Below are 12,457 nucleotides of genomic sequence, written 5' to 3'. Positions count from 1 at the left end.
CACAAGGTTCAGCATGTCGATTGATGTACATGGTTGTCGAGCACTTACATTAACTATCTATTATTTGCCCTCGACAAAAGCTCTGTAAGTAGTGAATGGCGCATCGGTGGAAGACGATTCCAACTCGATTTCTGTTTCCGGCGCAACAAAGAAAACGTAGCCAGTTTCGACCTTCTTGGCCTCTTGTCCCTTGATTCTGATTGTGCCGCTTCCGTTTGTGGCAATGACAATGGAGGGGCCTTCAAAGCCGTCGAAAACCTGTTTCTGGCCCGCTTTCTTGTCGAAAATTGTCTGCAACACGGAAAACTCGGCAATAGGTGGATCATACAAGACAGACTTAACGGCGTCGCCGCGAGACTTGGCAAAAGGCAACAATGGCATCTTCTGCTTTTCCACAGACTCGTACGAGTACGTCAACATGTCGACCAAGTTCTTGACGTCCTTGAATTTGGGAGTGAATCCAGCTCTCACAACATTATCGGACGCGGCCATACATTCGATGATGTCACCGGAAATGTAGGCATGGGGGTCCTTGGCCTGCAAAAACATGGCCTCGCCCACGTTGAGACGAACGTGGTTCAACAACAAACAGCCGCAGAACAAGCCAATGTCGTTAGGAAACTGCTTGTTCAATCTCAACACCAAAGATGCCAAGCCCGGAGCCAAGGCGTCCAAAGTCTGTGGCTGCTTTTCTGCTCTCTCAACCAAAAGCGCCGACTTCTTTGTGATTTCGTCGTCGCTGGTGTTCATCAAGCGGCCGAAAACCTTTTGCAACAACTTGCGGTTGGCTTTGTCGTCTTCAGAGCCGATTTCTGCGCTGGGCTTGATGCCTTGCACAAACTCGGCAGTGACGTCTTCGCCAATGATGTCAGCAAACTCGCTAATGGAGGAAAGCGTGCGGGCAATCTGGTCCAAAGGCTTGAAACCGCAGAAACCCTCGAAATCCGTCACGGCAATGGCCATTTCCGGCTTGTGGTTGTCGTCCGGGTAGTTTTTGGGGTCGTTGGCATGGAGCTGTCTCGCCAAAGCCTTGTCTGGGTGGGCCTGGATCGACAAGACTTTCTCGATGGACAACACCTTGAACAAAAATGGCAATTCCTTGTCGGAGCCAAACTTCTGCACGACAGAAGGATGCAAGTATGTGGCAGCGTCCGAAGACACGACATCACGCAAGTATTTGCCCTCTAATGCCGCCTCGTCCACCACTTTGGATGGCACAGATGGGTGTGTTCCCATCCATAATTCGGCATATGGTTTTTTCTCGTCAATGACGGTGGCCGGGTTGGATTTGGCCGCGTACTGCGCGACCGCAGAAGACGAGCCGATTTTGCCCCAGTCGTAGTTCTGGTAGCCGCAGTCGATTCTGAATAATTTGGACATTGGTGAGAAAAGTAGTTGGTGGTTGAAAATGGTGAGGCTGGAGTAAACGCGGTCCATGTCGCGACGGGGATGTGTGCAGGACAAGATGCCACGTTGGCTAGCACTAAGAAACTTAAGCTTTGAATTTTGGGGATATTTCTTCTTTGTTTCTTGTTATAGTTGCTTTGTTTGTTGCTTGGATGTTAGTGTATCTTGGTTTCTTTCATCTCTTTCATCTCTTTCATTTCTTTCATTTCTTTTCTTGCTGTTTTTCTTGTTTCTGGTACGGCACGGCATATAGGCCAAGATAACAGATCCATAAGGAGATGCGTGCATGCTTTAGTGCGGCCACATTGTCTACCAATACGGTCTTTGGCATTGTAAGCGGAAAACAAAGGTACAAAAAAAAGAAAATATACGAGACTGAGCGAGCCAATCAAGAATGGAAAAAATCTATGGATTGAGTTGATCAAGTGTTATTTGTAGTTCTTTCGAACAGTTATTTATTCAACGTTTTCGTTCGATTCACTAATGATCTTATCTTTCACGTTTTCGTTCGATTCACTAATGATCAAACCTTTCATGTTTTCGTAAGAAGAATTAGAGTTTAGAATTGGCATCAGAAATGTATGATGAGCTAATCAGAACGACATGTTTGTTCATGCCATCAAATACCTTGGCTCTTTGTCCTTTATGGATCTCTCATAGAGAAGCTTAAGTCCTTCGGCACATTTGCCTTCAACTTCATAAAAAGCCTCAATACTAGAGGTTGGTTGTAAGTGGGCAGAAGAACCGTAAAATTTGATGGCAAACAAATAACGTTCTCAATTTGTATGCTTTGTCCATGCTACAGTTCCGTAATTATTGTAAGGTTCAGAATATCATAAAACAAATAATCTGAAACCCTAGTTTAATGTCTTGGTATTATCAATTCAATCCAATTCTTAAGACCGTGCAATAGACCAAATAATAGGCACTTCAAATGATATAGTCATACAGACAGTAGACAGGCTCTACCTTTCTAAACAGACAACAAAACAATGTGATATACACCTCCAGTATAAAAGTAACTTTGAAAAGTTTTCACTACTCTACTTTTCAAAATGATGGGCCAACCTCCCCTCTTCATCGCCAATAAATCACAATCACCAATTCTCAGGACGTGAGATATTTCACCATGACAATAGTGAATCAACTTTCCGAAGAAATATAACTGTCCACCAAAAAGACCAGTACCTTACGCCTTTATACATATTTAAAACAGGGCGATTGTAAGTAATTAGACGATTTTAGATGTGTGAACAAGACTGTCAAATACTCTTACACTCGCCCACTTATCATTTCAAACTGGCATTTAAGGGAACCCTTTAATATCTACTTCATGCTACCACTTTAGTTCTGCCAAGCTCATATCTAGCACACCATCTTTTCTGGAGACAAACAAAGTACATTCTGAAAGTCTTTTTCCGATTGTGCGAAAACACAAGGGAAGTCTTCCTTTTTATCCACTCCGGCACACAATACAAGACATCTATGGGTAAACATGGACGAGTGGATCGAAACCGGAACAGGAAACCGGATCTCTCGAAATGCCACCATCGCCGGTTCTGACCGCATTTCCATTTCCGGAAACTGCACCATTTCGAAGGGCTGTGTCCTAAACGGGGATGTGAACACCAAATCAAAAGACCCATCCATAGTTTTGGGGAAGTACGGTTTCTTCTCCGAAAACACGAGAGTCGAGCCGCCTGTGGCAAAGAAAAACGGCGACACCCCAATGCATTCCAATGTCGTGATTGGAAACTACACCTTCTTTGGCCTGTCCACAGTAATCCGGCTGGCGCAAGTGGGGAACCGCGTTTATGTGGGCTCCAACTGCCAATTGGGAGAAATGAGTGTCATCAACGACTGTTGTGTAATCTCAGACGGGACCGTGATACCTCCAAAGTCTGTGATTCCTCCTTACAGTGAGGTAAGTGGCGTTCCGGGAAAGGACTATGACATTGCAGAGCTCAACGGAGGGTATAGAAAAGTGCTAGAGACAGATGCTCGAATCCGCCATGTCCTTGGCGAATAAATCATACGTTTGTATGAAGGGTTTGACTGGAGATTTATGATGCAGTGATTCAATTGGGAGGATTACGACTTCTGTTGGAATGGGCTACGACAATTGTTGGAACGGAACACGACTTCTTAAATGGACCACGACTTCTGTTGAAATGTGGACTCTGCGACTGGTATGGGATGGACAATTGTATGCGGACTCATTAGTCTGCTGGCAGCTTGTTTGTTGGCCTGCTTGGTGATCAACGCTGATGCATGGAATGAGGCTGCAGATCATTGTAGCCCTGATCCATGATTGTGTGATTGGTTACGTGTAAAAGTAGTACTTTATGCATTATTAAGATTAATAAATTTTATAGAATGACTTGCCGTACAAATTATTGTGAACTATATAGCTTTAGTATTAACTGACATGTCATCAGATTACAGCCGAAGATTATTCCGATGGTTCAATCCCAAAGATATTTGCAATTCCTCAATTCTTTACTCTTTCAAACTTGCATTTCCACAGTATTTGTTCTCATTTACCAAACAGATGTCCATGCACGCCAACGCACTTTAGCCGCTTGTGCACATTTCCATGCATATCCGCATACCAGTTTTCATAGCATACCGAAAATGTCTCTAAACAGACCAGCAGACGTTAAATCGTACATATTCAACCCAAATAGGTAGCCGCAGACCAAAAATTATGCATTTATGATCCAAATCTTGAATTCCTTTTTTCGATGTTTGGGTATAAAAGAGGGCAGATCTGCTCGAATCACAATTTTTTTTTTGAACTCTTTTTCTTTACTTCAATTTTTTTGCTCTCTCCTTACCATAGAAGATACAGCATATTGAAGTAAAATAATCTTAAATCTCCATCCAACTCTTATTCTCATCCTTAGTAACTTTTGACAAATCCGAATGTTGCATCTCATCATTCCTGTGAACCAAGTTTCCATCAAGGAGAACATCAATCCTTGGGAAAACTTGAACCAATTCGCTTACTTTCCTTCTTTGAAGGAAGTCTCCTCTCCAAGCTTCGGTCCTGAAAAGGAAAATCTCTTCTCTGATTTCTCAATCTGTGCTCTGCTAACTGAAACCGAAACTACTGGAAAAGATAGATTCGTGATTGTAGGCTCCAGAAGATATGGGAAAGCCCAATCTTTGAACAGAGCTAATGACTGTCATCAAAAGGCGGTCTCTTCTGGAAAATTCTCCAGAATTGCCACTACTACCAATGTCTTCTCTGAAATAGGTTTTGGTCACAACCAAGACGACCAAATATCTCTAGTCACCGGACAAGAAGGTACTCCAACAGTGTTTTCTGACAAGAAACCTTCTTTTTTGGTTTGTAAGCCTTTCCAGAAGCATTTCAACGAGACTTGGAACACTGTGATCTCAACTTTGATTTTGTTGCTTCATGGTCTTCCACCTGCTCACTTCTCTAGCCCAAGTGTTGAACCAGTTCTCGAAGGCTTGAGATGGACAAGCTCCTTGGCCCTCAACCTTGGAGCTTATCTTCAAAATAACTCTGAGGCCATTTTTAATGTCCTTGTTTTTCTCTTTTTCCTTCCTTTGATAGTTCTCAGAAGAAATGCCTTTGAAAACGAGAAGGCTCTTTCTAATAGATCGAATATTTACTTGTTGAAGACTAGAGCCAGATCACCAATCATCGTGCGGTCTGCCCAACCCAAAGACAAAAGACTTAGTTTTTGTCAAATGAAGAAGAGAAGCCCTAGAAATATCACTCTTTACCCCTCACACTTTCTAATGGACAGAGACCGAAGAATCAGAAGCATTCTTTTGCAAGAATAAACAGCATTCTTGCAAATTAAGCAAAAAGCTCTTTAAAGAAAAAAAAAAAAAAAAAACCACACTACATAGCAAATAAATACTTTCAAAAAACTTGGCCAGAAACGTTCATACATTCTGGACTCTTCTGATTATCGTGTATTGAACTAGTTACTATCTGGAAATACTCATGCGTCGTTTCAACCAGGTTCTTTTGTAAACATCAAAGTTTGTTCCTTTGAATGGGTAGCAGACACAATTCATTGTTTTCTCCTACATTGAAGTACAGTTTTTCTGTTATATTAGTCTGGCATAAATACTCTTAACACTTAATCGGTCTACTCAACCTAATACCAAGCTCGATTAATTCTTCATATTAACAAATTCTTGAATTTCACACCTCAGTCACTTTTCACCATGCTAATGATCCCACGATGAAGCCTACGTCTTGTCACAACCTTATAGACAGCGAACACAACCAGGAAGAATATAAGATAGCCGAAAAAGCCGTGTTGGTGGACAAAGTCGAAGTACCGGAGAAAACTTGGGTACGGCGAGTTGGATAACTTCGCCGAGAAACCTGTTGGCTTCTCCAGAACAAGTTTGGGGTCGATCAAATATTCCAAAACAGGACGCACTGAAGAGGGAACCATTTTCAACGGAGCTCCTTGCAAGTTCTGATCCCAGTAATACTTGTTTGTTTTGGAAACCACCACTGCATCGCCTGGAACGTAGTTTCTGCCGTCGACATCCCATCCCGCTTCCATTGCAAACTGCGGGTATTCGGCTAAATCGACATAAGCAAATACAACGTCGTCGTCCTCGAACAAGTGGGGCACGCGCTCACGCATAGCTCCCACAATGTCCGCTGTCTTTGCCTTTTCTTGTTTCATCTTGTCCACGTGGACCTTCTTCTCGCTTCTGCGTGTAAGAATTTGCAGATAGTAGTACTGCTTGCGCAAAAGGCTGTACTCGTGAGCAAGCAAAGACACCTTCTGCAAAAGTGCCGACATTTCCTTCTGGTCTGCCAGATTCACAAACGTCACCACGACTCTGTCGTCACGCAAGGCATTCTTGCGTCCCTTGTGGTTGAAGTAAGCACGCACCAACTCCGGAGTCAAGGGGCCACAGAGTGGATGACTATATTTCTCAATGAACTTTGCGATTTTCTTTTCGTCCCGCATGTCTTCGAGGGCGTAGTTTTGGTACACCGCTGGAACCAACAGGTTCTCTTTGAAGATGTAAAGAGAGGGCAAAGCAGACGACATGGTGGCGTAGTGCAACTTGGCGTCAAACTCAGGAACCTTGAAAGACTCGTCCTGTGCCACGTACTCAAGCAATCCCTTTGCCTGGGCCTTCAACGCTTCCGAAAAATCTTCACTGGAGACGTACAAGGTCACGTCAAACGGAGAGCGGGCCACCGACTCCAAAATATATGGAAGCACCGCCTTATCCTCGGTCAGCACTGCTTCAGCCTCATATGCGAAAACAACCACAACACGGTCGCCGTTTTTACTGTTGTCGATGCTCTTACTCAAAAAACCGGCACTGGCCAAATCGGACCGCGACACATGCTCAAAGCGGCCACTGGTGCTCACTTTCGTGGCAAAACGCAGCATTTCAGCCGACGTGGGCTCGCCACGGTAGTCTAAGCGCACAAGCCCGGCCGCCCGAGGCAAAAACATCGCATATCTGGGCGAATGCGTGGCGTCCGGCCGCGTGAGCTCCGGATAGCCCAACTTGGTGCAGATTCCCGCCTGCGAGAAGCAGTTGAAGTGCACAGTCCGTGCGTCGCCAAGCACGAGGTTCGACACCTTGGACCATGTCTGCTTGTGCTCCAAACAGTCGATACACGAGTCCAGGAAGCTGTCCTTGGCCCACTCGGCGGAAGAGGCTGCAAAAAGCGCCACAAAGTACGGCTCGTCGATCTCGCCCGCACTCATGTTCAATCCGAGCGCCGCCGTTCCTTCTACAGAAGCGCTTGGAAGATCAATGGCGCCAGAGTTGTACTCGGCCACAGACCGCACCATGTAGCGCAAGAAGCTTTCGGGCGTTCTGTCCATTGCACGCGGGTACAGCTCCACAAACTTGCCCTTTGCGGCGTCTTTCGAAGGCACGTAGAGCCGCAAGTTGGGGTAGTAGGAAATGCCTTCCCGCTCGCACAAGTCGCCGCTTTCGACGCAGTTGACCTGGCGCATGTGGATCGGTAGGTCGGGCTGCTCCTTCTGAAGCGTCTCGAAGGTTTTCTTCCACTTGGGCGCAAGCTGTTTGCAGTGGGAACAGTAGGGCAGGTAAAACTCGAGAAACGTCACATGCGAGGCGGTGAACTCGTCAAATGTGGCAAGCGTGAGTTCTTCCGGGAGCTTCTTGGAGTTCCCAGGGCCCGAGGCTTGGGCTTGGGCCGTTTCTTCTGCGGCAGCCTTTGTGTTTTCGTTGTTTTGGTCAGACTTGGCGTCTGTGTCTGCTTTTGGCTCTGGAAGCGCCGACGAAGGGGCGATTTCGACTCTTGAAACGGTAAGCAGCGCCACTGGCGGCGGAATTGCCGCTGGGAACGCCCAGACGGCCGAAATAAGCACCGTGGCCGCTAGAGAAAGCTTCATGGGGAAGAAGAAAGTGGCACGTGATGTTTAGGTGGTTATGGAAGATGCCAGGTGTGCAGGAGAATGAAAGTAGCCGGGACACCAGTATGAAGTGGTTTTGGTTTGTCTCGCTTTGATAGTTTTGATAGTTTTGATAGTTTTGATAGTTTTGATAGTTTTGATAGTTTGGATAGCTTTGATAGTTTTGATAGTCTTGATGGTTTGGAAACAATTGAATTATTTTTTTGAAGTAAGTATTTTAATGCGGTAGTTTGAGTTTGGATTTAATGCTTTTGGTTGGCCTTGAGTATGAATACATAAACCCGCAAAAAAATAGTTGGAAGCCTGGAAGAACGGAAATTGTCTATTTTATTGTGGAGTATTGAAGATTGTCGGTCCTACTTGAAATTTTAAAGGTTTCGTAGATATGGCATGGTAGCTTGACTGGTGAGCCAAGATCAATGAGTTTACATCTTTTGGCCCGATTAGACTAACAATTGTGCTATCACCATTTATTAGCCGTTTTCGATCTAAGAATCTACAGTTTCCAGTTACAAGATAAAAGTGAAATATCGATGCCTGAAAGAAGTTAGTAGCATCGAAATACTAGTAGTGGACGAGGAAGAATAGTGGCTCATTTTTATTGCTGTGGTCGGATAAAATAATTTTTGGCTCAACCAATGTATAGCTCAATCGAATTTTGCAGAGTCAACGGACTACATAGTATATAATCAAATGACCACGTAATTAAAAATGTTACTTTACCTTTTTATATCAAGATGCCGGGTTTCCTGACAAATCCATGCTTATCATGCTATTTTCCATCATGCTATTTCCATTCGTCTATAAAGTTAATTAAATCTCAGTGAGATCAGCCGTGTAAATGCGACATCCCGATCATGTCTACATTATGTGACAGTACATTGGTCAGACCGTATCCTCTTTTAGATTGCAGGTTCCTTTACGAATTGTAGAAATTATTGTAGAATTACCATTGTAGGATATCCCTATCCTATGAGTCGTCATACGATTATAAGAATCTCTTATGGTGTACATATAAATAAACTGAGCAATTCACTTGCTCAAACCATCATGTATGGAACTAAAACATTTTTCAACGTCTTACTTCAATTCATACTTTCGCCACCGTTACGTTAGTCTTATGCTTCTTGCCCTTGCATGTAGTCTTCTTACATATAGTCTTAGATCTCCCGTTGCTGTGTCCTGCAGACAACACGACCCTCCAGAACAACCCAATCGTCCCCTTGACTAATATCCAAACCTTCAGATCCAGTCAATTGCATTGCCTCACATCCTCCTTTTTCCTCGTCCCCTTTTCCATTTTCTTCTCTTCTCTTCTTTCTTCTCTTCTTTCTTCTCTTCTTTCTTCTCTTCTTTCTTCTCTTCTTTCTTCTCTTTTTCCATTTCTTCTGTCGCCCATCACGTGACCGCGCCTCCACCTCACCCAAGCGACAATTACTAACCCACCCTTTACTCTCAAATGACAGAAATGCAAATCGACACCCCTTCCATCGACGAGAGCTTGTACTCGCGGCAGCTCTACGTCATGGGAAAGGAAGCCATGCTCAAGATGCAGAACGCCAATGTCTTGATTATCGGCCTCAAGGGCCTCGGCGTGGAAATCGCCAAAAACGTGGCGCTTGCAGGCGTCAAGTCGCTTTCCTTGTACGACCCGCTGCCTGTGGAGCTCCACGACCTTCTGACGCAGTTTTTCTTGCGCGAGGAGGACGTTGGAAAGCCCACTGCCGACGTGACACGCGAAAAGTTGCTGGAGTTGAATCTGTACGTTCCAGTAACGGTTTTGAGCGAGTTGGCCGACGCCGACGTGGCCCGCTTCCAATGTGTGGTGGCCACCAACGCGCTGTTGGAGCAGCAGGTGCGCTTGAACGACGTCACGCACGCCAACAACGTTGGTTTCATCGCCACAGACGTGCGTGGTCTTTTCGGCCAGTTGTTTGTGGACTTTGGCGACTTTACCGTCATTGACCAGACGGGCGAGGAGCCCTTGTCGGGCATTGTGTCGGACATTGAGCCCAACGGAACTGTGACCATGTTGGACGACAATCGCCACGGCTTGCAAGACGGCGACTATGTTCGGTTTTCCGAGGTCGAGGGCATGCCCAAGCTCAACGACGGCACGCCGCGCCGCGTGGAGGTGTTGGGCCCTTACGCGTTCAAAATCTCCATTGACGACAGCTTCGGCACCTACGTTAAGGGCGGCTTGTACCAGCAGGTCAAGATGCCCACCACGCTCCGCTTCGAGCTGCTCCGCAAGCAATTGGCAGCGCCCGAGTTTCTCCACTCGGACTTTGCCAAGTTCGACCGGCCTCCGCAGCTCCACGTGGGTTTCCAGGCGCTCCACGCGTTCAAAACCCGCCACGGCCATTTGCCTAGACCCTACAACGAAGAGGACGCCAACGAGACGTTCAGATACGCGCAAGAGGTGGCGGCACAGCTGCCGGGCGTGGTCGAGGGCGACTTGGACGAGAAAATCATCAAGGAGTTGGCGTACCAGGCGCAAGGTGACATTCCGGCCATGACGGCTTTCTATGGAGGTCTTGTGGCCCAGGAGGTGTTGAAGTGCTGCCTGAGCAAGTTTGGCCCCGTCAAGCAGTGGATGTACTTTGACCTGTTGGAGTCTTTGCCTGATGCAGAGGCGTTTCCCCGCAATGCTGAAACATGCAAGCCTCGTGGCTCCAGATACGACGGCCAGATTGCCGTGTTTGGCGAAGCTTTCCAGCGCAAAATCGCTGCGTTGCGTGTGTTTTTGGTCGGCTCCGGTGCCATTGGTTGCGAAATGTTGAAGAACTGGGCCATGATGGGCTTGGGCTCGCAGGGCAAGATTGTCATCACCGACATGGACTCGATCGAAAAGTCCAACTTGAACAGGCAGTTCTTGTTCCGTCCTAAAGACGTGGGCGGCCAAAAGGCCCAGATTGCCGCCCAGGCGGTGGTGCACATGAACCCAGACTTGGAGGGCAAAATCGACGCCCGCTTGGAAAAAGTCGGCCCAGACACCGAACACATTTTCGACGACGACTTTTGGAACGGCTTGGACTTTGTCACCAACGCCTTGGACAATGTTGACGCACGTACCTACGTCGACAGACGCTGTGTTTTCTTCAAGAAACCGCTTCTTGAGTCTGGAACTTTGGGCACAAAGGGTAACACGCAGGTTGTGATCCCCAACTTGACCGAGTCGTACCTGTCGTCGCAGGACCCTCCCGAAAAACTGATTCCTTTGTGTACATTGCGTTCGTTCCCCAACAAGATTGACCACACAATCGCCTGGGCCAAATCCTTGTTCCAAGGCTACTTTGCCGACTCTCCAGAAACTGTCAACTTGTACTTGAGCCAGCCAAACTACGTCGAACTGAACTTGAAGCAGAACCCTGACATCAAGGGCACATTGCGCAACATCGCTGATCTTTTGAACAATAGACCTTACTCGTTTGACGACTGTATTCGCTGGGCCCGCATACAGTTTGAAACCAAGTACAACCACGAGATCCGCCAGTTGTTGTACAACTTCCCTGAGGATGCTGTGACTTCGACTGGCGCGCCATTCTGGTCTGGACCAAAGCGGGCTCCTACACCTTTGGAATTCGACATCAACAACCCAGACCACCTCAACTTCATCATTGGTGGTGCTAACTTGTTGGCTTACGTCTACGGCTTAAAGGAGACCAAGGCAACTTTCGATGACTACAAGAAGGTTTTGGATACTGTCGAAGTGCCTCCTTTCGAGCCAAAGACAGGCCTCAAGATCGCCACAAACGATGCCGAGGCCGAGGAACAAGCAAAGTCGCTCTCCGGCTCTCTTGATGAAGAGGAGATTCGCCAGATTGCTGCATCCTTGCCTGAACCATCGACTTTGGCCGGCTACCGCTTGACCCCAATCGAGTTTGAGAAGGATGACGACACCAACCACCACATTGAGTTTATCACTGCTGCGTCTAATTGCAGAGCTTTGAACTACTCGATTGAAACCGCAGACGCCAGCAAAACCAAGTTTATTGCCGGAAAGATCATTCCTGCCATTGCCACTACAACTGCTTTGGTTACTGGCTTGGTTTGTCTTGAGTTATACAAGGTTGTGGCTCAGCACAAGGACATTGAAGTGTACAAGAACGGTTTTGTCAACTTGGCACTTCCATTCTTTGGATTTTCCGAACCAGTGCGTTCGGCCCGCGGAAAGTACAACGACAAGGAGTTTGATCAAATCTGGGATCGTTTTGAGATCCACGGTGACATCACCTTGCAAGAGTTGCTCGACCACTTCCAGGAGAAGGAAGGTTTGGAGATATCTATGTTGTCCTATGGCGTCACTTTGTTGTACGCATCTTTCTTCCCACCTAAGAAGTTGAATGAGAGAAGACCAATGAAGATCACGCAATTGATTCAGACCGTTAGCAAGAAGGAGGTGCCTGCTGGCACCAAGAACTTGATTCTTGAGATCTGTTGCGACGACAAGGAGGGTGAGGATGTTGAAGTGCCATACATCAACATTAAGTTGTGATTTTATAGATGTGGCACTGTTTATCGAGCAGATGCTGAATAAATTGGTTTGAGCTAGTATGTAGTGAAGTTTCACTGTCTAAATCGAGGATATAGGGAAGCTACTCAAAAGAAATAAATCTTGCTCGTTCACTGAA

The 12,457-nt window shown here is 46.4% G+C and overlaps 5 protein-coding genes across 5 annotated transcripts; 3 read left to right on the top strand and 2 right to left on the bottom strand. All coding sequences in view use genetic code 12, as the record gives it.

The window, feature by feature from the left end:
• Nucleotides 1–60: 60 nt before the first annotated feature.
• On the bottom strand, nt 61–1,437 carry PMI1 (mannose-6-phosphate isomerase; the record flags this gene model as incomplete). Its single annotated transcript, XM_002615256.1, has 1 exon — nt 61–1,437. The coding sequence occupies one exon, from the start codon at nt 1,435–1,437 to the stop codon at nt 61–63; it is 1,377 nt and encodes a 458-aa protein (XP_002615302.1).
• Nucleotides 1,438–2,902: 1,465 nt separating this feature from the next.
• On the top strand, nt 2,903–3,436 carry FOB63_003604 (uncharacterized protein; the record flags this gene model as incomplete). The annotated part of the gene is made up of 1 exon (XM_002615257.1): nt 2,903–3,436. The coding sequence occupies one exon, from the start codon at nt 2,903–2,905 to the stop codon at nt 3,434–3,436; it is 534 nt and encodes a 177-aa protein (XP_002615303.1).
• Nucleotides 3,437–4,332: 896 nt separating this feature from the next.
• On the top strand, nt 4,333–5,226 carry FOB63_003603 (uncharacterized protein; the record flags this gene model as incomplete). The annotated part of the gene is made up of 1 exon (XM_002615258.1): nt 4,333–5,226. One exon carries the CDS (start codon nt 4,333–4,335, stop codon nt 5,224–5,226), a length of 894 nt encoding a protein of 297 aa, XP_002615304.1.
• Nucleotides 5,227–5,603: 377 nt separating this feature from the next.
• FOB63_003602 (protein disulfide isomerase) lies at nt 5,604–7,802 on the bottom strand (the record flags this gene model as incomplete). The annotated part of the gene is made up of 1 exon (XM_002615259.1): nt 5,604–7,802. The coding sequence occupies one exon, from the start codon at nt 7,800–7,802 to the stop codon at nt 5,604–5,606; it is 2,199 nt and encodes a 732-aa protein (XP_002615305.1).
• A 1,480-nt stretch (nt 7,803–9,282) lies between these two features.
• On the top strand, nt 9,283–12,321 carry UBA1 (E1 ubiquitin-activating protein; the record flags this gene model as incomplete). The annotated part of the gene is made up of 1 exon (XM_002615260.1): nt 9,283–12,321. The coding sequence occupies one exon, from the start codon at nt 9,283–9,285 to the stop codon at nt 12,319–12,321; it is 3,039 nt and encodes a 1,012-aa protein (XP_002615306.1).
• Between the last annotated feature and the right edge of the window lie 136 nt (nt 12,322–12,457).

The sequence above is a fragment of the Clavispora lusitaniae genome (genome assembly GCF_014636115.1).
Source record: "Clavispora lusitaniae strain FDAARGOS_655 chromosome Unknown tig00000105_pilon, whole genome shotgun sequence".
Lineage (NCBI taxonomy): Eukaryota > Fungi > Ascomycota > Pichiomycetes > Serinales > Metschnikowiaceae > Clavispora > Clavispora lusitaniae.
The sequence above is the reverse complement of the archived record's forward strand: the minus strand, read 5'-3'. Positions and strand labels throughout refer to the sequence as shown.